The sequence below is a fragment of the Heteronotia binoei genome, chromosome 4 (genome assembly GCF_032191835.1).
Source record: "Heteronotia binoei isolate CCM8104 ecotype False Entrance Well chromosome 4, APGP_CSIRO_Hbin_v1, whole genome shotgun sequence".
Lineage (NCBI taxonomy): Eukaryota > Metazoa > Chordata > Lepidosauria > Squamata > Gekkonidae > Heteronotia > Heteronotia binoei.
The window spans coordinates 170,327,835-170,351,920 of NC_083226.1; the positions used below are offsets into that span (position 1 = coordinate 170,327,835).

At 46.5% G+C, this 24,086-nt stretch overlaps 1 protein-coding gene across 1 annotated transcript in view; it reads left to right on the top strand.

The window, feature by feature from the left end:
* LOXHD1 (lipoxygenase homology PLAT domains 1) overlaps positions 1–24,086 on the top strand; it is a 320,016-nt gene that overhangs the window by 149,276 nt on the left and 146,654 nt on the right. Inside the window, exons 16-22 of the mRNA XM_060236607.1 lie at positions 774–970; positions 3,031–3,223; positions 7,154–7,314; positions 10,906–11,200; positions 12,393–12,544; positions 15,643–15,776; positions 18,635–18,780. Of these exons, the coding sequence (XP_060092590.1) occupies positions 774–970; positions 3,031–3,223; positions 7,154–7,314; positions 10,906–11,200; positions 12,393–12,544; positions 15,643–15,776; positions 18,635–18,780 (1,278 nt within the window). The remainder of the gene's footprint in view (positions 1–773; positions 971–3,030; positions 3,224–7,153; positions 7,315–10,905; positions 11,201–12,392; positions 12,545–15,642; positions 15,777–18,634; positions 18,781–24,086) is intronic.

Genomic DNA, 24,086 nt, shown 5'->3' on the forward strand with positions numbered 1-24,086 from the left:
CCTTTCAACAGGCACGTTGTTCTGCAGGCTCACCCTGCCCCCATTCAGCCTGGCTTGGAGATTTAAAGGCACACACACCTTTTTAGAAACAAGCTGTTCTTAAGCCTTCCAAGGTTTGAAGGCACACGGAGGCTTTTGGGCAGGGCTTCTCGCTGTCAGCCAAGTGACTGGGGGTGGGATCTTCCCAACCAGAAGATCCCCTGCTGGGAGCTGGGGACTGCAACACTACAGGGGATTGGCAAGCTTAGGCTGCCATCTTGTGGCAGCCATTTTGTGATTGCGCCCGCCATGCTGTGTCGGAATTCCAAATGCTTCCACAGGCTCAGAAAGGTTGTAGACTCTTGTAGACTACATATACAATTGTAGACTACATATACAAGTAGTTAGTAATAGCTCTCACAGGAGTTGTCCTTGAAAGGGCAGCTGCTGTGAGAGCCCTCTCAGCCCCACCCACCTCACAGGGTGTCTGTTGTGGGGGGGAGAAGATATAGGAGATTGTAAGATGCGCTGAGTCTCTGATTCAGAGAGAAGAGCGGGGTATAAATCTGCAGCCGTTGTCATCATCATCTTTTTTCACCATTTGTAATTCTCAGCAACTAGTCATTGTAGCTTAAACCTCTTTTTCCCACTTGCCCTAATCCAGTCTTCAGAACCACGTGTCGTTTCTCAGCTTCTCTGCTTCCCATTTGGATCTCCCTCTGCTTTGGTCCTCCACAAAGGGTAGGGATGGTGACTTGTCAGGCCTTTGTATAAGTGTGTCAATATCTCTGTAGATGTTGGTTACCACATCAGCATAAAGACCGGAGATGTCCCTGGAGCCAGCTCCGATTCCAAGGTTTTGATCAAGATGTATGGAGAAAAAGGAGACACTAAAAAAGAGTTTCTCTTGGTTTCCGATAACGACTTAGAAGATTACTTTGAGCGCGGCCGGATCGATATCTTTACTCTCGATACAAGGGACATCGGAAAGGTATGAAAGGGACGGCAGATCTGGATTGAAGTCATTACAAGGAGTGGTTTTGTTGCCTTTGATTGTGAAAAGTCCATTTAGGCATTGTCAGATCGATTTCAAAACGCTTCCCTGGAGCTTCCCAAACTTGAAGAAATATAATGGAAACAATATATAGGCCCAGAGTGCTTAAAAGACTGTTTTCACCTATATGAACATGCCCCCCGATGAGCTAAGTTCGGTGAGTCAATCTCGTGTAGCGGTTAAGTGTGCGGACTCTTATCTGGGAGAACCGGGTTCGATTCCCCACTCCTCCACTTGCAGCTGCTGGAATGGCCTTGGGTCAGCCATAGCTCTGGCAGAGGTTGTCCTTGAAAGGGCAGCTGCTGTGAAAGCCCTCTCCAGCCCCACCCACCTCACAGGGTGTCTGTTGTGGGGGGAGAAGATATAGGAGATTGTGAGCGACTCTGAAATTCTGTCCTTGAAAGGGCAGCTGCTGTGAGAGCTCTCTCAGCCCCACCCACCTCACAGGTTGTCTGTTGTGGGGGAGGAAGATATAGGAGATTGTAAGCCGCTCTGAGTCTCTGATTCAGAGAGAAGGGCGGGGTATAAATCTGCAGTCTGCAGTCTGATCCTCTCCTGAGTCCTCATCTCTTCATGTACTAAAGTAAAGTCCTTCCTGTCATGATACATCCTCACCTATGGAACACCTGTCCCACCTCCATCTTTCTGTGGTCTCATTTGGGGTCATTTAAGGAAACAGGTTAAATCTGGTAGTTTAATCCGTTTTTAAGCAAACCCCGACCCCCCCATCTAACCAACCAAATACATTAAAATTGGTGGATGCATATTAACCGAGCAAATTTACAATAACTTTTTATTGTTCAAAACCTCTTCTTAGGGAAAGGGGACAGAAAGCATTTGGAAAAGAGGGATTATCAGGGCTTTTTTTTTTGTAGCAGGAACTCTTTTGCATATTAGGCCATAACACCTCTGCTGTAGCCAATCCTTCAACAGCTTCCAGGGCTCTTAGTTCAGGGCCTACTGTAAGCTCCAGGAGGATTGGCTACATCAGGGGTGTGTGGCCTAATAGGAAAAGGAGGTCCTGCTAGAATTCCTTACAGGGCTCTTCTCACAGGGCCTGCTGTGAGCTCCAGGAGGACTGGCTACATCAGGGGTGTGTGGCCTAATAGGCAAAGGAGATCCTGCTAGAATTCCTTACAGGGCTCTTAGTTCAGGGCCTACTGTAAGCTCCAGGAGGATTGGCTACATCAGGGGTGTGTGGCCTAATAGGAAAAGGAGGTCCTGCTAGAATTCCTTACAGGGCTCTTCTCACAGGGCCTGCTGTGAGCTCCAGGAGGACTGGCTACATCAGGGGTGTGTGGCCTAATAGGCAAAGGAGATCCTGCTAGAATTCCTTACAGGGCTCTTCTCACAGGGCCTGCTGTAAGCTCCAGGAGGATTGGCTACATCAGGAGGGTGTGGCCTAATATGCAAAGGAGGTCCTGCTAGAATTCCTTACAGGGCTCTTCTCACAGGGCCTGCTGTAAGCTCCAGGAGGACTGGCTTCATCAGAGGGGTGTGGCCTCATATGCAAAGGAGGTCCTGCTAGAATTCCTTACAGGGCTCTTCTCACAGGGCCTACTGTAAGCTCCAGGGGGATTGGCTATGTCAGGGGTGTGTGGCCTAATATGCAAAGGAGTTCCTGCTACCAAAAAAAAAAGCCCTGGGGATTATTAACATGAGTCTTAAAATTATCATGTTTTTCCAGAACGGAAAGAAGATGAGACAGACTTGCTGCTTGTTATTCTGCAGCACCACCTCTGGTTGGAAGTGGTATTGCAGGTGCTGTCCCAGAAGAGATTGAGGGTTCTATCTGTTTCTATAAAACTGTTGCTATCGGACTGGCTTTTCAGTCTTAGCTGTTACTCAGTGCTTTTCGGCACTTAACTGGACTACTTATCCTGCCTGCTTGCAAAATCCCCAGGCCTGGTGTTCCTCCACCTCTAGTTCAACACTACCTAAAACGAATGTCAGGGCTATGTGACATGATCAGCCTCTCTACCTTTTTGCTTCTCGAGATCAAACGGCTGCTGATCGGACATGACAACGTCGGGCTCCAGGCCGGCTGGCATCTCGGAAGTGTTCAGGTTACCATACCTGTCCACGGCTTGCAGTACAACTTCCCTTGCAACCGGTGGCTCGACAAGAATGAAGCCGATGGGAGGGTGGAAATAGAGGTCTACCCGAGCGAGATCGTGCCGATCGAGATATGTAAGAGACGCCCAGTGCTTTCTTGGTGATTAGTTTAGAATTTGTGGTGAGAGAAAGGAATGGAGGAATGGCTTGGTTGATTTGGCTCAATTGGAAGTGGTGTAAGAAGAAGAAGAAGAGAAGAAGAAGAAGGAGAGCCAGTTTGGTGTAGTGGTTAAAGTGCACGGACTCTAATCTGGGAGAACCGGGTTTGATTCCCCACTCCTCCACTTGCACCTGCTGGAATGGCCTTGGGTCAGCCATAGCTTTCACAAGAGTTGTCCTTGAAAGAGCAGCTGCTGTGAGAGCCCTCTCAGCCCCACCTACCTCACAGGGTGTCTGCTGTGGGAGAGGATGGTAGAGGAGATTGTGGCCGCTCTGAGACCAATATCATCATCATTTATATTCCACCCTTCACTTAGAGTCTCAGACAGGCTTGCAATCTCCTTTTCCTTCCCCTCCCCACAGCAGACACCCTGTGAGGTAGGTGGGGATGAGAGGATGGGATTGGATAAACATATGAAGTAGAGGTCCATCAGTGGCTATCAGCCACAGTGTATTGTTGGAACTCTCTGTCTGGGGCAGGGATGCTCTGTATTCTTGGTGCTTGGGAGGGGCAACACTGGGAGGGCTTCAAGTGTCCTGGCCCCACTGATGAACCTCTTGATAGCACCTGGTTTTTTTTTACCACTGTGTGACAAGAGTGTTGGAACGGATGGGCCATTGACCTGGCCCAACATGGCTTCTCTTATGTTATTATGTTCCTATGTTCTCATATGGAATAATGGACCCAAATAATTTCAGAATTCTGGGCGGGGGGGGGGGGGGGGAACCAAATTCAAATACTGAAATGGTGTCAGAGACCCAAATAATCCAGAATACCAATAATTACATCCTCCCTGAGATCCCGATCAAAATGATACCATTTTTTTTCCTGATGTGCATCTTTAGATGGAGCCTTCGTGAAGGATGAGTGGCCAAGAGGATTCTGGGAGATCCTTCTGTCTGCTAAGCCTGAAGACTTGTGAACAAATTAGCCCCCCAAGTCTTCAAGGTTGTCTCCCCTCCCTTTGAAGACTGCTCTGAACTTTCAAAATCTGTCAGGATGATGGGAACGTGAAACAGCGCATTGCTTCACGCGTCCCTCTGTCTCCCGAACCCAAATCCCAAATTCAATTTGGCAGACTTCCAGTTGTCTTAATTTTCGCACTCTGAGTAAATTAGGAAAATGGAATACGTTATTTGAATGCATACAAACGTTAGGCGTAAGGTTCTTTTTAAAGCCAAAATCTATTTACACGTGTCAGTCAATTAAAACCAATCGACAAAGCCTACACTTTCAGTACTGCAAGGAGAGCCATCTGGATCAGAAGAGAAGTCTGGGGAAAGACGAAGAGAAGAGAGGCGGTGGTGGCTCAATGGCGCTGCATCCGCTTTCACTTTCAGAAGGTCCCAGGTATTATAGGGCTGCTAAGTTCCAGGGCCAGGCAGGGGTTTCCCCACCTGGGAGGTTCCCAACCTGCCAGCCTGCACTGGGCCAGTGGGGAGGGGATCCTCCCCCGACATCGCCAGCATGATGACATCACTTTGAGTGACATTGTGCCGGCAATGGTGTGCACCGTCCACTCTAGGAGCTTCCGGGAAAACTCTATGGTTTTCCAGGACACTCTAGCAATTTGGGAGTAATTTTAATTGAAAACCAGCTTTACTTTATATGTTTAAATAAATTCAGATGGGTAGCTGTATTGGTTTGAAACAACAGAACAAAGTTTGGGTCCAGTAGCACCTTGAAGACCAACAAAGTTTAAATTTGGGTATAAGTTTTCATGTACATGCACACTTCTTCAGATACAGATATCTGAGGAAGTATGTTTGCACACAAAAGCTTATATCCGCATTTAAACGTTATTGGTCTTAAAGGTGTCACTGGACTCAAACATTGTTTTATATATCTAAGTTATCCACACATCATATTTACCTCATTAAACAATTTATTTTCTGTTAAATAGACCTTTGTCGTTCATCTTCATCTGTGTCTTGTCTGCAGGGGTGGAATTCTAACAGGAGCTCCTTTGCATATTAGGCCACACCCTCCTGATGTAGCCAATCCTCCAAGAGCTTACAAAAAAGAGCCTTGTAAGCTCTTGGAGGATTGGCTACATTAGGGGGTGTAGCCTAAAATGCAAAAGAGCTCCTGCTAGAATTCCACCTCTGCTTGTCTGTCAAGTCAAAAATAAAGAAAAAGTGATCTGCATTTACCTCACATATAAGAACCTGCTGAGGTAACTTGTCCAGAGAAAGCGGGAACAAATCTTCCTTACTTGACAGCTGGTTTTACTGTGTATATTGAAGTCATTCACACATTACCATTTCCCTATTAAACACTTTATTTTCTCTTAAATCAACCTTTGTTTTTCATCTCCATCTGTGTCTTGTCTGTCAGGTCAAGAAACTAAAAGAAAAAGTGATTTCTATTTACCTCACATATAACTACAGCCTTGGTCTAACAATTTTCCAAATAAGAGACCTTATGGGAGCTACTCTGTTAAATAAACCTTTGTCGTTCATCTCCATCTGTGTCTTGTCTGTCAAGTCAAAAATTTAAGAGACAGGGGTCTCTGTTTATTTCACATACAAGTACAGCCTTTGTCTAGGTTTTCAAACAAGAGACTTTTTAGGGAGCACATAGTTTACACAATACCAGTCTCAAAATTTGTGTCCTCTTTTATTTAATTGTGGGCAGTTGGGGTTTAAAAAGAACCTATGGGAGAGACCTAGAGTGGCGCTGAGGAAAAACCCATAGGGCTCTGTGTAGATCACCTCTTAAAGTCATATAACCTAGATATTTTCCAATATAACAATCCAGAATCTCCAATATCAATATAAATATCTTTATTACTTTTTCAATGCTCCATAGCGCAACAGCACACAGGTAAGCCTCCAAAGATGGAATAAATAAACTCTCCAACACTGCTTATTTCAACCACGCAAATTCTTCCACCCATAACAATTGCAGATTAATATCCAGAATCTCCAAATATTCAACCTGTATAGCAACAGGCAAAACCGGTTTAATGTCCTGTTTTGCACGTCAGCTTTTTCCTGGCTTCTGTGAAAAACAAATTTGAAAACAATTTTATATTGTGAATCTTAACATTTTTCAATCACAACCAGAGTGCCATAAACAGATACATTCCCCCCTACTGACATATTTTATGCATTTTTTGTGCTGAAGAAAACAATGCCTAGGTAAGATGGAAACAAAATAGTAGGGAAGAAGAAGATGACGACTGCAGATTTATACCCCACCCTCCTCTTCTGAATCAGAGACTCAGAGCAGTTTACAATCTCCTATATCTTCTCCCCCCACAACAGACACTCTGTGAGGTGGGTGGGGCTGGAGAGGGCTCTCACAGCAGCTGCCCTTTCAAGGACAGAGACTCAGAACAGCTTACAATCTCCTATATCTTCTCCCCCCACAACAGACACTCTGTGAGGTGGGTGGGGCTGGAGAGGGCTCTCACAGCAGCTGCCCTTTCAAGGACAGAGACTCAGAATGGCCTACAATCTCCTATATCTCCCCCCCCCCCACAACAGACACCCTGTGAGGTGGGTGGGGCTGAGAGGGCTCACAGCAGCTGCCCTTTCAAGGACAACCTCTGCGAGAGCTATGGCTGACCCAAGGCCATTCCAGCAAGTGCAAGTGGAGGAGTGGGGAATCAAACCCGGTTCTCCCAGATAAGAGTCTGCACTACTTAACCACTACATCAGATTGGCTCTCAAACTGGAACTTTTAATCATTCCTAACTGAGGTTTTTTTTGTTTTTTTTTTAAAGCCTGATTTTATGCCAAGATTTTGCATCTTTGGGTCTAGAATTCTGCCCCATCTAAGAACAATCTTAATTTCCACAACACCATCTCTTTTTTTCTTCCCCTGTGCATTGAATATAGTGATAAATTATGAGGTGGTTGTCGTTACCGGTGACGTGCGGAATGCGGGCAGCAACGCCAACGTCTTCATGCAAATGTACGGGGAGCTGGGGAAAACGGAGCTGCTCATCCTGCAAAACAGGTCAAACAACTATGAGAGGGGAGCGACAGAACTCTTCAAGGTACACTGTTTGGGAGAAGGGTATTTACTAAGGCTTCTGGGGCTAGCTTTCTCCCTTCCCGACCAATCCTGCGTAACTGGATCTTTGCTAGAGGTTGAAATTAAGTGAGATGTCAGACTAGGGTAGCCAAGTCTAATTCAAGAAACATCTGGGGACTTTGGGGGGTGGAGCCAGGAGACTTTGGGGGTGGAGCCAGGAGCAAGGCTGTGACGAGCATAATTAAACTCCAAAGGGAATTCTGGCCATCACATTGAAAGGGACCGCACACCTTTTAAATGCCTTCCCTCCACTGGAAATAATGAAGGATAGGGGAACTTTCTTTTGGGGCTCATAGAATTGGACCCCCTTGTCCAATCCTCTTGAAACTTGGAGGGTGTTTTGAGAAGAGTTACTGGATGCTATGCTGAAGAATTGGTGCCTCTACCTCAAAAAACAGCTCCCCCCCCCACAGATCCGCACTGATCAATTCTCCATTATACCCTATGGGAATCAGTCTTCATAGGGAATAATGGAGTGTCCAGCAGACATTTCACTCCCCACCCCTCGCTTTCTGATGACCCTGAAGCGGGGGGATCGCCTCCAAACCGGGATCCCCTGCCCCCACCTGGGGATTGGCAATCCTATGTCAGACCCTGTTCTTCTAAGGCTCTCCGATACTTGGCCTTGAATTCAGTAGGAGCTCACAGGAGCACAGCTCCTGAACTTTTCTGACGGCCCCCGTTCTCCTCCCCACCTACCTTGTCCATTGAATAGTAGGTGCAGCTGCATAACAATCCCTGGATGAGCGCCACCACCTATTTTTCTACAAAACGACCCCTGCGCGATACTACAAATTCAAGCTTGTTGAACTTCCATGGCCCCAGCCAAAATATCTTTATCTTTAAAGTATCTTTAGCAAGCTCTCTTAATTTCTGTAATTCTTCTGGAGGAAGTTAAACAATTAGAGAGCAGCCCCCGTGGCGCAGAGTGGTAAAGCTGCAGTCCCGTAGTCTGAGCTCTCTGCTCATGACTTGAGTTCGATCCCAGCGGAAGCTGGGTTTTCAGGTAGCTGGCTCAAGGTTGACTCAGCCTTCCATCCTTCCGAGGTCGGTAAAATGAGTCTTCAGCTTGCTGGGGGGGGGGGGGGTGGAAATGTAGATGACCGGGGAAGGCAATGGCAAACCACTCTGTAAAAAGTCTGCTGTGAAAACGTTGTGATGTGACGTCAACCCAGAGTCGGAAATAACTGGTACTCGCACAGGGGACTACCTTTTTTTTACCTTTAAACAATTAGAAATGATTAACACGTGGGTATTCTATACATCTGGACACGGCTGACCCAGGCTAGCATGCTCTCATTAGATCTTGGAAGCTAAGCAGCGCCAGCCCTGGGTCTCCCAGATCTATGTCCGACACTCTAACCATTACACCACACTTTCATAGTGCCAAGGGACTATGACAGTGTGGTGTAGTGGTTAGAGTGTTGGGCCCTTCCATGACACTTCCCTTCTCTGCTCCAATGGTAGATATCCTCCCTTCTCTCTTCCTAAGCATGAATTAAACAACTTTCTAAAAAGGTAAAGGTAGTCGTGCAAGCGCCAGTCATTTCCGACTCTGGGGTGACGTTGCTTTCACAACATTTTCACGGCAGACTTTTTACGGGGTGGTTTGCCATTGCCTTCCCCAGTCATCTGCACTTTCTCCCCAGCAAACTGGGTACTCATTTTACTGACCTCGGAAGGATGGAAGGCTGAGTCAACCTGGAGCCGGCTACCTGAACCAGCTTCCGCAGGGATCGAACTCAGGTCATGAGCAGAGGGCTCCAACTGCAGTACTGCAGCTTTACCACTCTGCGCCACGGGGATCTCTATGCAACTTTCTAGCACTCCTTTAAGCTTCAGTGGCGCCAGAAGGCATAGTTAACGTTTCTGTTCTCTCTGTGCTTTTCTCAGCAGAAAATCGAGAATAATTGTGGATGCTCCTGAGACCCTGCAGGGGCCTAGGGTTGACCAGCCTTTGGGGGTGGAGCCAGGAGACATTGGGGGTGGAGCCAGAAGCAAGGTTGTGACAAGCATAATTGACCTCCCAAGGGAGTTCTGGCCTTCGCATTTAAAGGGACTGCACACCTTTTAAATTTCTTCCCTCCATTGGAAATAATGAAGGATAGGGGCACCTTCTTTGGGGGCTCATAGAATTGGACCCCCTTGTCCAATCCTTTTTAAATTTGGGGGGTGTTTTGAGGAGAGGGATCAGACACTATGGTGCAAAAGTGATGCCTTTACCTCAAAAAACACCCCCCCCCAAGCCCCAGATACCTGCAGATCAATTCTCCATTATACATTGTGGGAATCAGTCTCCATAGGGAATAATGGAGTGCCCAGAAGACATTTCCCACCACCACCCCCGCTTTCTGATGACCTTGAAGTGGGGGGAGAGCCTTCAAACCAGGGAATCCCCTGCCCCCACTGGAGACTGGCAACCCTAAAGGGGTCTTTGGAGCAATTTCTGAGTTCCAAATAGGAAGGCTGCCTGGTTGGTTTTCCTGCACTGGTCTCCCTCTGCTGCCCCCAGTTGCTTCTCTCCATGGGAGTAACCAGTATCTCCAGAAGGGGCGGGCTAGGCTGCTGCCTAGCCATGCCGATAGGGTTGCCAAGTCCAAGAAATATCTGGGGACTTTGGGGGTGGAGCCAGGAGGCTTTGGAGTGGATCCAGGAGCAAGGTTGTGGCAAGCATAACTGAACTCCAAAGGGAGTTCTGGCCATCCCATTGAAAGGGACTGCGCACCTTTTAAATGCCTTCCTCCATTGGAAATAATGAAGAACAGGAGCACCTTCTTTTGGGGCTCCTAGAATTGAATCCCCTGTCCCCACCTGGGGATTGGCAATTGTACATGCCGATCACTGACACCCACACTGTGGTAATGACCTACTGGATTGGGTTGCCGTCCCAGTGATCGAGGTGACGGATGTATGTGGAACTCTTTTGAAACTCTAAAAGCCAGTGCCTCCAACGTTTTGAGCCTGTGGGGCGCCTATGGAATTCTGACACGGGGTGTTGTGCAGAACCTCAAAATGGCTGCCGCAGGAAGCAGCTCCGTCCACAAAATGGCTGCCGCATGAGGCGAAGCCAGGAAGCCCAGGTACAAGGGAGGAGAGGGGTACTTTTTTTGAAAAGATACACTGGCAAAGACTAGCGAGAGAAAATTTACCGTGTGGTGGTAGCTGCTGTCGCTGAAACAGAGTTATTTTTACTATGCATAGCCAATCAGATCTCTGGTGGCCAAGAAACCCACCTGTTCAAGAGCCTCACCTGGCCCCACTCACTTTCTAAAAACACTTGGTATTGGCAGGTTGACAGGTTGGGAACTCACAGAGCTTTTTTGTAGCAGGAACTCCTTTGCATATTAGACCACACCTTTGTGATATAGCCAATCCTTCAGGACCTTACAGGGCTTTTCTTACAGGGCCTACTGTAAACTCTTGGAGGATTGGCTACATCAGGGGTGTGTGACCTAATATGCAAAGGAGTTCGTGCTACAAATTAGCCCTGGGGACTCCTACTTTAAAGTATAAGATATAAAGCTTACTAACTATAATCATTATTGTATTAAAGATAGAGGCGGCAGACGTTGGCAAGATCTACAAGATTCGGATCGGCCATGATGGGAGTGGCATTGGGGACGGCTGGTACTTGGAAACGGTCAACATTAAGAAGTTTGCCACCAAGGAAGAAAAGAAGAAAAAGAAGAAGAAAAGGAAGTCTGGCGAAGAAGAGGAGCGGGAGCTGCCCTCTATGGAAGGCACCATTGAGACTTACGAATTTGCAGCCCACCGTTGGCTGGCCAGTGACGAAGAGGATAAGGAACTGGTGGTGGAGCTGATGCCAGAGGAGGGGTCGGAATTAGAGGGTAACTTGGGATCACCTAATGTCAGATGTTTGAGAGCCAAGAGACATGAATGTCAGATGTTTGAGAGACACAAGACACGAATGTCAGATGTTTGAGAGCCACGAGACAGAAATGTCAGATGTTTGAGAGCCACGAGACACGAATGTCGGATGTTTGAGAGCCACGAGACACGAATGTCGGATGTTTGAGAGCCACAAGACACGAATGTCAAATGTTTGGGAGCCGCAAGACAAGAATGTCAGATGTTTGAGAGACACGAGACACGAATGTCAAATGTTTGAGAGCCGCAAGACAAGAATGTTAGATGTTTGAGAGCCACGAGACACGAATGTCAAATGTTTGAGAGCCGCAAGACAAGAATGTCAGATGTTTGAGAGACACGAGACACAAATGTCAGATGTTTGAGAGCCACAAGACACGAATGTCAAATGTTTGAGAGCCGCAAGACGAGAATGTCAGATGTTTGAGAGCCACGAGACAGGAATGTCAGATGTTTGAGAGCCACGAGACAGGAATGTCAGATGTTTGAGAGCCACAAGACACGAATGTCAGATGTTTGAGAGACACGAGACACGAATGTCAGATGTTTGAGAGCCACAAGACACAAATGTCAGATGTTTGAGAGCCACAAGGAAAGAAAGGAGGGAGGCAAATAGATGGGGGAGAGAGGAGGGAGGGAGAGGTGAAAAGGAAGCAACTTTACATGCATTCTCCAAGCTGCCAGCTGGCTTGGTGATTTAAAGAGACAAATGCCTTCTCCAGGCTGGCCAATGGGGCGGTAGGGGCTTCAAGAGCCACACAATATGTGTGAAAGAGCTACATGGGGCTCCCAAGCCACAGTTTGGCCGTTCCTGATCTAAGAAATTTTAAGAGGTTCTTCAGCTAGCTAGAGCAGAACTGGCAGTGGGCACAGGGCAAAGCTGAAAGAATGTAGCTATGCACAATAGATGCAAGCTTTAAAGAATGGAAGTGAATAATATTTCAATCCATGCTACTTCCTTGACTCCACCGTGTTTGGAAGTTGGAGGAGCGGAAAGAGTAGCTGGAAGTACTGGGCATTACACGTTGGATACCTTGCTACCCCTTGAAATCATCGCTGATGCATCTGAATCCTCCCAAACGGAGGAATGTGGATTCCTCCCATTAAAAGAATTCAGTTTATGAACATCTGGTTGTGCTTTATTTTCCCCAGCAAACGTCTATGAAGTCCATGTCATCACTGGGTCAGTGACGGGTGCAGGGACAGATGCCAATGTTTATGTGGCCATCTACGGGGAAAGGGGAGACACCGGGGAGCGTCACCTGAAGCGCTCGGACCACATGAACAAGTTCGAGAAGGACCAGGTAAGAGCACCAGAACTGCAGGAGGCAGACCAGAGAACCACCATCCTGATGAAAGCCTAGAGAAATTAAAACTGTTCTCTTCAGAGCCAGTTTGGTGTAGTGGTTAAGTGCGTGGACTCTTTATCTGGGAGAGCCAGGTTTGATTCCCCACTCCTCCACTTGCACCTGCTGGAATGGCCTTGGGTCAGCCATAGCTCTGGCAGAGGTTGTCCTTGAAAGGGCAGCTGCTGTGAGAGCCCTCTCAGCCCCAACCACCTCACTTGGTGTCTGGTGGGGGCAGGAAGGTAAAAGAGATTGTGAGCTGCTATGAGACTGAGATTCGGAGTGGAGGGCGGGATATAAACCCAATATCATCATCATCATCTTTTTCTTCTTCCCTTCTGAATCTGCTCATCTATGAGTGTTCTTAGGTAGAGCAGAGTTATCAGTGGACGCGAAGACCTAAAATGCCTTAACAACCTTTATTCTTTCTTCTGGGAAGAAATGACCCCGTGATTCATCTCACTGAGGTTCAGTTATATCACGGGTGTCAAACATGTGGCCCGGGGGCCGAATGAGGCCCCTGAGCAACTGGCTGTCATCTGCTTCCTTCTCCCTCTCTCTTGCTTCCTTCTGCATCACAGCTTGCTTTGCCAGGCTCTCTCAATCGCACAGCAGAGCTACTTAGCCAAGCCTCACTTCCTTCCTTTGGCTGAGGCTCCTTTCCCTCCAGTTCCCTGAACCCCATGAGAGAAATACAAAGAAAGCACCTTTAGGACTGAGTGCTAATTTTTAAAGTTTTTTAAAGTTTTTTTTTTTAAAAAATATTTGTGTTTGTCTGTGGCTTTATAAAGTTTATATCTCTGCTACCTAATCATAACTAGGTACACACATGGCCCTGCTCAACCCAACATGGCTCGGCCCAACAAGGTCTCATTTATGTCAGATTTAGCCCTCATGACAAATGAGTCTGCCACTCCTGAGTTAGATTGCTGCTAAAGTAAGCTGTGCACAAAAGTGTATATCTTGGATCAGGGCTTTTTTTTGAGCAGGAATGCACAGGAACACGGTTCCATCTGGCTTGGCATCAGGGGGTGTGGCCTAATATGCAAATGAGTCCCTGCTGGACTTCTCCTACCAAAAGCCCTGCGTGAAACAATGGCGATGTCAGAGGGTGTGGCCTAATACGCAAATGAGTCCCTGCTGGACTTCTCCTACCAAAAGCCCTGCGTGAAACAATGGCGATGTCAGAGGGTGTGGCCTAATACGCAAATGAGTCCCTGCTGGACTTCTCCTACCAAAAGCCCTGCGTGAAACAATGGCGATGTCAGAGGGTGTGGCCTAATACGCAAATGAGTCCCTGCTGGTCTTCTCCTACCAAAAGCCCTGTGTGAAACAATGGTGATGTCAGAGGGTGTGGCCTAATACGCAAATGAGTCCCTGCTGGACTTCTCCTACCAAAAGCCCTGTGTGAAACAATGGCGATGTTCGAATGGCTTTCACTGAGTAAATTGCTAAGTAAATTCACCATCTGAATAGCACCAACATATCAACATACTAACATTAATTTATTGTTTTAGAATTTTAATAGTTTTTAATTACCTGTTGATTATATTGTTAGTTATAACTTAATGTATTTTAACTCAATGTATAACTCAATGAATTTTGCTGTGAGCCGCCCTGAGCCTGCTCCTGGTGGGAAGGGCGGGATATAAATAAAATGTGTTGTTGTTGTTGATGATGTCAGAGGGTGTGGCCTAATACGCAAATGAGTTCCTGCTGGGTTTTTCTACAAGAAAAGCCCTGTCTTGAATAAAACTTTGTTGGTCTATAAAGGTGCCAGTGGACTCAAGATTTGTTCTCTTACTAGAGGGTTTCCCGTAGCTTCACAGAGTAATACTTGTTTTAGTCCTATCTAGTCTTAATTCCTAAAGGGCTTGCCACTGGTCCAGCACCTCTTCTACCTGCAGTTCAAGATGGGTAGCAGTAGACAAGAGCAAGAGTCCAGTAGCGAAGACTAACAAAATTTGTTGCAGGGTATGAGCTTTCGTCACTGCTGACTTCGTCAGATATTGGTAGAATGTGAGTCCATCCATCCTATATATTGGGAAGTGGAGTGATTTCTGATGCCAAGTGACATTAGGGTGCAAAAGATAATAGGTGTGATATGCAGAGAGGGAGCAGAAATCAGCTTTGGTGATGAGACAGGAAACCGAGGTCTCAATTCAATCCAGGTGGCACATTGTCTTTTTTTTTTTTTAAACTTAATAAGTTTTCAATTACAATAGAATAAACTTCAAAATTTACTACAATAACAAAGTGTAAGACATATTGCTGAAACGTAAGCATTTAAAATGGTGACATCTTTGTGGATGCATTGCGTTGAGCCTCATTATTAGTCATTGATATTATTAGATTCAACGTTTGCCAATATTTTCCATTTTACCATTTCGTGTTCCCCTGTGAAGTCTCCAATGAAGTCTGAATGTGAAAATTTTCTCTGCACTGTTTGAAGTTCAAATGCGTACGGTCATGTTAGCAATAACATGTTTTGATTTGGTTGACAGCAACTACGAACACTCATGTGTAAAATACAGCTCAGTATTGTATATCCACCATCAAATGATATGTAGTATTAATTATTGAATTGAAACACATTGTGAATATTCGTTCAAAAGACTGAATTTGAGGAAATTATTTAATGAATGTGTGACATTTACCTTCACAAAAGAGAAGCATTCGGAGGAGGAAAACTATTTAATCTCTAATGTAGAACTGACAGATATTAAAATTCTGAGTTCAAAGGACCACATATTTTAGAAAAGGAAAAAGGTAAAGGCAGTGCAAGCACCAGTCGTTTTCGACTCTGAGGTTACGTTGCTCTCACAGCGTTTTCACGGCAGACTTTTTACGGGGTGGTTTGCCATTGCCTTCCCCAGTCATCTACACTTCCCCCCCAGCAAGCTGGGTACTCATTTTACCAACCTCGGAAGGATGGAAGGCTGAGCCAACCTCGAGCCGGCTACCTGAACCAGCTTCCACTGGGATCGAACTCAGGTCATGAGCAGAGGGCTCCGACTGCAGTACTGGGCCATAATTCAATCTTGCTGTTTTTGCAGGTGGATATATTCACTGTCAAAGCTGTTGACCTCGGAGAGTTAAAGAAGTTACGTATTCGACACGACAACACGGGAAGCAATCCAGCTTGGTTCCTGGAGAGGGTAGAGATTATTGACACCAAGGAGGAAACAACGTGAGAAAATGCATTTTTATTTACTTGAAATGTGTATTTAATTGCCTTTGTCGCTTGCAGAATCCAAGGTGGCAAACAATATTATTGAAATAATGATGAAACCACCAAAAAAACCAATATAAATAAAACATCAATTATGAAAACGTATAGAAGATCTCAGTAGGCAGCCTTTTTTTTCTAATGGCAAATTATAATGCATGTTTTAACCTCAAACCAAGCCCTCTATTTAAACTAACAAGGCCAGAATGTTACCTAGATTTATGGCACTTCGCACCTACAGCAGCAGTCTGCTTTTTTTTATCACCCTCCAGGGTTGTTTCAGCCCTGCTTTGTTCTAACACAAACAAGCACAGATCCCTATTTGCGATTCTTTTAATCTGCTAAAAACATTCCCATGATTCTACGTACCAACTCACTGCCCACTTATATTAAGAACTGCTGCTTGCCATTCCCATTTTGGCTGATGAAGTCTCCTTAAGAGCATACGAAAGCTTACATTCTGAATAAAACTTAGTTGGTCTTAAAGGTGCACTTGTCTACTGCTTTGTTCAGAAACGTGTAGAAGTTCACGATTTAAAAATTCCAGTCGATAAAAGTTTAATCAGTTGACTGCAGTCCTAAACTAAAACGGTCTTCGATTGCCACTTGAGAGCCACTGTGGTGATGGAGAGCAGGGGTCCTCAGCCCCTGGTCCATGGACCGGTACTGGTCTGTGGCCTCTTAGCAACCAGGCTGCGGAGCGAGGCAGAGGTGCCACACTTTATTTATTATTTATTTATTTATTTGTAATTTATATCCCGCCCTTCCCACCAGGTGGCTCAGGGCGGCTTGCAACATGTAAAAAACTAACATATAAAAACTAACATAGAATATAAAATTAAACATAAAAAGTTAATATTTCATAACTTACGTAATTAAAATCTAGACATTTGTCACGGTTATATACATAAACGTTAAACCATACAGCGGTCTTAGAGCTATACTCAGTTCAAGTTCAGTGCCGGTTAGTTGTGGGCCAGCCGGAAGAGGGCTGTCTTACAGGCCCTGCGGAATTGAGCAAGGTCCCGCAGGGCCCTTACCTCTTCCGGCAGCTGGTTCCACCAGGAAGGGGCCATTACGGAGAAGGCCCTGTCCCTTGTAGTTTTCAAACGGGCTTCCTTTGGCCCGGGGACAACTTAGCTATAACTTAGCTATAGTATAGTAAGGTGTAACTTAGCTATAGTATTGCAACCTGTAGAATGTAGCTGATTGACATGACTAACGCCATATTGTACTCTGCTATGCCATGTTTCCTGCTTTACTAACCGTGAGAACAGCAACATGCCTTCTTTCCCCAAAGCAATCCCTAACGGCAAGGAGAGGAATTTCACACTCGGCCTAAAAGCCATCTGGGCCTTTGAAGTTAGCATATTCAAGGTGAATAGCGGGTAGCTTCCTGGGAGAGAGATAAGGGAGTATGGGAAGCGCCGACTGTCTCTGAGGGTGTGAAAATGCTGTATTGTTTCCTTTCTCTGAAATGCACAAAAAGGCAAGGCTCAGCCTTGAAAGTTATCAAACTCAGCTTGTTCCTATGCTAGACTGATTGTTCTCAAATAAATGGATTAATTTTGCAACACTATGATCCGTCTCTGTTTGAAGTTCCCCGTCTTGACACTTTTGCCCGCGCGAGACCCAGACAGATGAAAGAGGCACGGCCTCACTCTGAAGCACCACCTCTTTCATCCGCCCAGGTGCTGGGCGGGCAGAAGGGGCAGCACAGCAGCAGCCTTCGCCTACCCCTTATTTAAAGACCCCCATGGGGGGGCAGGGATGGGGCGTGGGCAGGGGGGGCAGCCTGAGGCAGCAGCAAAAACCCCACCACCACCTCTCCACTGGAAAAAATTGTCTTCCATGAAACCGGGCCGAAAAAGTTGGGAGCCACTGATGTAGAGGTGAAGAAGAAAAGGGAAAAGAAAGGTCCCCTGTGCAACCGCCAGTCGCTTCCAACTCCTTCCCCGGTCAGAGGTTAAGAGAGTCAGGCCCTAATCTGGAGAGCAGGGTTCAATTCTTCGCTTCTCCTCCCTCCACCTGAAGCCCCTTTGGCCAATCTCAGTTCTTCTCTCAGACCTTTCTGAGCCCCTCCAGCCTCACAAGTTGCCTGTGGTGGGAAGTGGAAGAGACAGTGATAATAAGCCGCTTCCTCAGGATAGAGGAAAGCGGGGTATAAAAACCAAGTCTTCTTCGTCTTCTTGAAAATTGACAGTGAGGGGGTCAGGCGCACTTCCCTGGGGAGGTTATTCTATAATTATGGGGCTATTTATTTATCGTCAGCATCTTGCTCTTTATGACAGCCAGTTTGGTGTAGTGGTTACGGGCGTGGACTCTAACCTGGGAGAACTGGGTTTGATTCTCCACTCCTCCACTTACAGCTGCTGGAGTGACTTTGGGTCAGCCATAGCTTCCGTGGCAGTTGTCCTTGAAAGGGCAGCTTCTGGAAGAGCTCTCTCAGCCCCACAGGGTACCTGTTGTGTGGGGGGAGGTAAAGGAGATTGTGACCGCTCTGAGACTCTGAGATTCAGAGTATAGGGCGGGATATAAATCCAATATCATCATCATCTTCATCATCTTCTTGTTAGCACCACCTAACTCAAAGGGTGTCTGTTGTGGGGAGAGGAAGGGAAGCAGATTGTAAACCGCTTTGTGACTCTGAGTGAAAGGTGGGGTATAAATCCAAACTCCTCCTCCTCTTCTCTTGGCATTCAGCTTCTGTGGAGGCCCAACTGGGGAGTTCCCTTCATCTGAAACTATAGAGGTCTCTTCTTTTTGAGTTGAAATTCCACCAGATTTAACTAAGGTACAGGACTCGTTCGTTCTTGCAGGTATTATTTCCCATGCCAGAGGTGGTTGGCGGTGGAAGAGGACGACGGGCAGGTCGCTCGAGAACTCGTGCCAGTGGCTGAAGCGTTCGTGAAGAAGGATCCAAACAGTTCCAGTTCTGCTGCGACGCTTGGCCTGGAGCAAAAAGGTTGGACGTTGGCCTCTTTCTATTTCTTCCCTGTCAATGCCAGAAATGAAGCCAGAGCAGCTGTTGGGTTGGGGAGAATGCCAGTTTTCTAGCAGGGCCCCGCGCAAAACCAGCTGCGTTTGCAGACCTTCGGACATTACATGGAAGAGGGCCACCATCTGCGTTAATGTAACATTTAGCAAAGTTTATTCCAACGTAAACTTTCACGAGGCTCGATTGGCTCAGGTTGTGAGGCTGGAATTGAGGACATCACTCATAAAGTGTAACAACCAAATCTATTCCTTTCTCTCATACAGAGACACTGAGGCGTAGTTGCTAGCCTCCAGGTGGGGCCTAGAGGTCTCCCAGAATTACAGCTGGTCTCCAGAATAAAGAGATCAGTTCTCCTAGAGAGAATGGCTAGAGAGCCAGTTTGGTGTGGTGGTTAAGCGTGCGGACTCTTATCTGGGAGAACCGGGTTTGATTCCCCACTCCTGCACTTGCACCTGCTGGAATGGCCTTGGGTCAGCCATAGCTATCATAAGAACATAAGAACAGAAGAGAAGCCATGTTGGATCTGGCCAATGGCCCATCCAGTCTAACACTCTGCGTCACATAAAAACATAAGAGAAGCCCTGTTGGATCAGGCCAATGGCCCATCCAGTCCAACACTCTGTATCACACAGTGGTCAATACACACACACACACACATACACACACACTGTGGCTGATAGCCACTGACGGACCTCTGCTCCATATTTTTATCCAATCCCCTCTTGAAGCTGGCTATGCTTGTAGCCACCACCATCTCCTGTGGCAGTGAATTCCACATGTTAATCACCCTTTGGGTGAAGAAGTACTTCCTTTTATCCGTTTTAACCTGTCTGCTCAGCAATTTCATTGAATGCCCACGAGTTCTTGTATTGTGAGAAAGGGAGAAAAGTACTTCTTTATTTTCTCCATCCCATGCATAATCTTGTAAACCTCTATCATGTCACCCCGCAGTCAACGTTTCTCCAAGCTCAAGAGCCCCAAGTGTTTTAACCTTTTTTCATAGGGAAAGCGTTCCAAACCTTTAATCATTCTAGTTGCCCTTTTCTGGACATTTTCCAATGCTATAATATCTTTTTTTGAGGTGTGGTACTCAAAAAAAGATATTATAGCATTGGAAAAAAGATATTATAGCATTGCACACAGTACTCCAAATGAGACCGCACCATCGATTTATACAGGGGCATTATGATACTGGCTGATTTGTTTTCAATTCCCTTCCTAATAATTCCCAGCATTCATTTTCAGTGAGTTATCTACAACGACTCCAAGATCTCTCTCTTGGTCAGTCTTTGCCAGTTCACAACCCCATCAACTTGTATTTGTAGCTGGGATTCTTGGCCCCAATGTGCATTACTTTGCACTTCGCCACATTGAACCTCATCTGCCACGTTGACGCCCACTCACCCAGCCTCAACAGTTCCCTTTGGAGTGCCTCACAATCCTCTCTGGTTCTCACCACCCTGAACAATTTAGTGTCATCTGCAAACTTGGCCACTTCGCTGCTGACTCCCAACTCTAAATCATTTATGAACAAGTTAAAGAGCATGGGACCCAGTACTGAGCCCTGTGGCACCCCACTGCTTACCGTCCTCCACTGCAAAGACTGCCCATTTATACTCACTCTCTTCCTATTAATTAGCCAGTTTTTGATCCACAAGAGGACCTGTCCTTTTACTCCATGACTCTCGAGTTTACTAAGGAGCTTTTGATGAGAAACTTTATTAAAAGCTTTCTGGAAGTCAAGGTAAACAACATCTATTGGGTCTCCTTTGTCCACGTTTGTTCACCTCCTCAAAGAACTGTAACAGGTTAGTGAGGCAAGATCTTCCCTTACAAAACCCATGCTGAGTCTTCCTCAATAACTCGTGTTCATCAATGTGCCTACTCATTCTGTCTTTAATAATGGTTTCTACCAACTTTCCCGGTATTGAAGTCAGACTGACTGGCCTGTAATTTCCCAGATCTCTTCTGGAACCCTTTTTAAAGATGGGGGTGACAATTGCTACCTTCGAGTCCTCAGAAACGGAGGCAGATATCAATGAAAGATTACATATTTTTGTCAGGAGATCCACAAGTTCAACTTTGAGTTCTTTCAGAACTCTTGGATGTATGCCATCCGGACCTGGTGACTTATTAGTTTTTAATATCGCAGGAGTTGTCCTTGAAAGGGCAGCCTCTGGGAGAGCTCTCTCAGCCCCACCCACCTTACAGGGTGTCTGTTGTGGAGGAAGAAGATAAAGCAGATTGTAAGCCATGCTGAGACTCTGATTCAGAGAGAAGGGCGGGGTATAAATCTACAGTCTTCTTCTTCACGGACCCTTATCTGGGAGAACCGGGTTTGATTCCCCACTCTTCCACTTGCAGCTGCTGGATTGGCCTTCAGTCAGCCATAGCTCTCGCAGAGTTGTCCTTGAAAGAGGCAACCCTAATTTGCTTAGGTGATATTGAGAACCCTTGCCAATGGGTAGTGATACATACCTTCCCTCTGACAGCAGCCGCAGGTGAGACACAGGGAAACTTTCATGTCTAGTTTGGCCCTGTGGATAGTGAAGAATTTAGGAGATATATGGCCTCCCGGATTTTTTAGCCCCGAATACCCCCGAATCCGAATTTTCCTGAATTTTTTCTTTTTGCGCATCCCTAGTGAAGCCAAGTGGAGTTTCCACTGTTCCTCTTTCTCAAAAGGGTAGCTTAGACCTACCCTCCCTCCGGAAATCTCGAGAACTCGACCTACTTTCCAAACTCAAGCGTCCAGGAGAGCTTCTACGCACCAGTTTTTCGTATGATTTCAATCAGCCTCTTCCCCCGTCAGGCCTTTTGGCAGGCAGGCAATGCAGCCGCCCTGTTTCTGCTCATCAAGTGTCAAGGCAAACGTTGCTCCTAAGTAATGATTGCTGCGAAGTGACGGCTCATCAAGCCGAGCCTTCTGTCCCCTCTGATGTGTCGGCTGCCCGGTTAATTGCTGAGCAACAGAGCGTGACAATGACAGTAGTCTTCTCTTATGGTGTGGCATCTAGAAATCAGAAGCAAGGTGTTTCTAAACATGGCTGGACTTTTGATTCTTATGGTTAGTAGTTACCAGGACACTTTTGTGCAATAAGCAGTGTTGGAGTGAGTGAAAGCGTGCCTGGACACTAGGGGTCGCCACATCACTCTAAGTCTAAGGGCATATAGGAGTTATCTTATAAGAACATAAGAGAAGCCATGTTGGATCAGGCCAATGGCCCATCCAGTCCAACACTCTGTGTCACGTAAGAACATAAGAGAAGCCATGTTGGATCAGGCCAATGGCCCATCCAGTCCAACACTCTGTGTCACGTAAGAACATAAGAGAAGCCATGTTGGATCAGGCCAATGGCCCATCCAGTCCAACACTCTGAGTCACATAAGAACATAAGAGAAGCCATGTTGGATCAGGCCAATGGCCCATCCAGTCCAACACTCTGTGTCACGTAAGAACATAAGAGAAGCCATGTTGGATCAGGCCAATGGCCCATCCAGTCCAACACCGTGTGTCACATAAGAACATAAGAGAAGCCACGTTGGATCAGGCCAATGGCCCATCCAGTCCAACACTCTGTGTCACGTAAGAACATAAGAGAAGCCATGTTGGATCAGGCCAATGGCCCATCCAGTCCAACACTCTGTGTCACATAAGAACATAAGAGAAGCCATATTGGATCAGACCAATGGCCCATCCAGTCCAACACTCTGTGCCACATAAGAACATAAGAGAAGCCATGTTAGATCAGGCCAAGGGCCCATCCAGTCCAACACTCTGTGTCCCCTAAGAACATAAGAGAAGCCACGTTGGATCAGGCCAATGGCCCCTCCAGTCCAACACTCTGTGTCACGTAAGAACATAAGAGAAGCCATGTTGGATCAGGCCAATGGCCCATCCAGTCCAACACTCTGTGTCACATAAGAACATAAGAGAAGCCATATTGGATCAGGCCAATGGCCCATCCAGTCCAACACTCTGTGTCACACAGTGGCAAATTTTTTTTGTGGCTAATATGCTCCATATTTTTATCTAAACCCCTCTTGAAGGTGGCTATGCTTGAGGCCGCCACCACCTCCTGTGGCAGTGAATTCCACATGTTAATCACCCTTTGGGTGAAGAAGTACTTCCTTTTATCCATTTTAACCTGTCTGCTCAGCAATTTCATTGAATGCCCACGAGTTCTTGTATTGTGAGAAAGGGAGAAAAGTACTTCTTTCTCTACTTTCTCCATCCCATGCATTATCTTGTAAACCTCTGTCATGTCACCCTGCAGTCGACGTTTCTCCAAGCTAAAGAGCCCCAAGCGTTTCAACCTTTCTTCATAGGGAAAGTGTTCCAGCCCTTTAATCATTCTAGTTGCCCTTTTCTGGACTTTCTCCAATGCTATAATGCTATCTCCTTGAATGGGATGCCTCTCTTTGTCTTAACCTGGGAGCTGCCCTTTCACCACCCCCTCTCTCCCTCTGTACTCTCACTCTCTCTACATGGCCTTCCATGGAGGCGCAGGTCTCTCCTGTAGAGACGACATACTCCCACACACATGATGCTGGACAAGTTGTCTATTTGTGATAAGGAAAGTTCTCTTTAGATTAGGCTTCTCCTTCTCTCCTTTTGACTGAACCTGAATGTGAACTGAATCTACCTGACTAAATGTAAGTTTACCTTTTTTTGCAATGTACTTTTTGGGCGGTTTTTATTTACTGCTGTCACACAGCAGGGGCCAAGAGGGCCTCCTACTGGCTGCCACCACTGGTAAGGGGCTGCATGGGAGAGCCCAGAGCATCCATCCACTCTTGTCTTCCTTATTAGTAAATACCTCTTAACCGTGACCAAGGCAGTATAACAACACAAAGAAGCTTATTATTATTAGTACTCTAAAACAAAAAGTGGGTGATAAACATGTAGTGCAATAATAAATATGAGAACAGTAAAGGCTGGTGTAAATAAACAGAAGCCCTGATGCATTTAGCTAGACATTCCCTGCTCTAATACCAAACTCACTACCTCCCTTGGGTGAGGGATGTCATCCCAGCTGCAAGCTCTCTATACTACAGCCTGCCTCCAGCTCAGCCTTTCAGAGAGAGAACCTCCCTGTCTGCAGCCTCTTCAGGAAATAGGCTTGCCAGTCCCCAGGTCCCAGCGGGGGTTCTTCCGCTTTCCCAGGCTCCTTCCCGCCCCCACTCAGCTGACCTGTGGTGGGAAGCCCCGCCCCCACAGCCACCATGTGACTTTCCACCTCCAGAGGCTTCAGTCTCTGATTGAAAGGCTT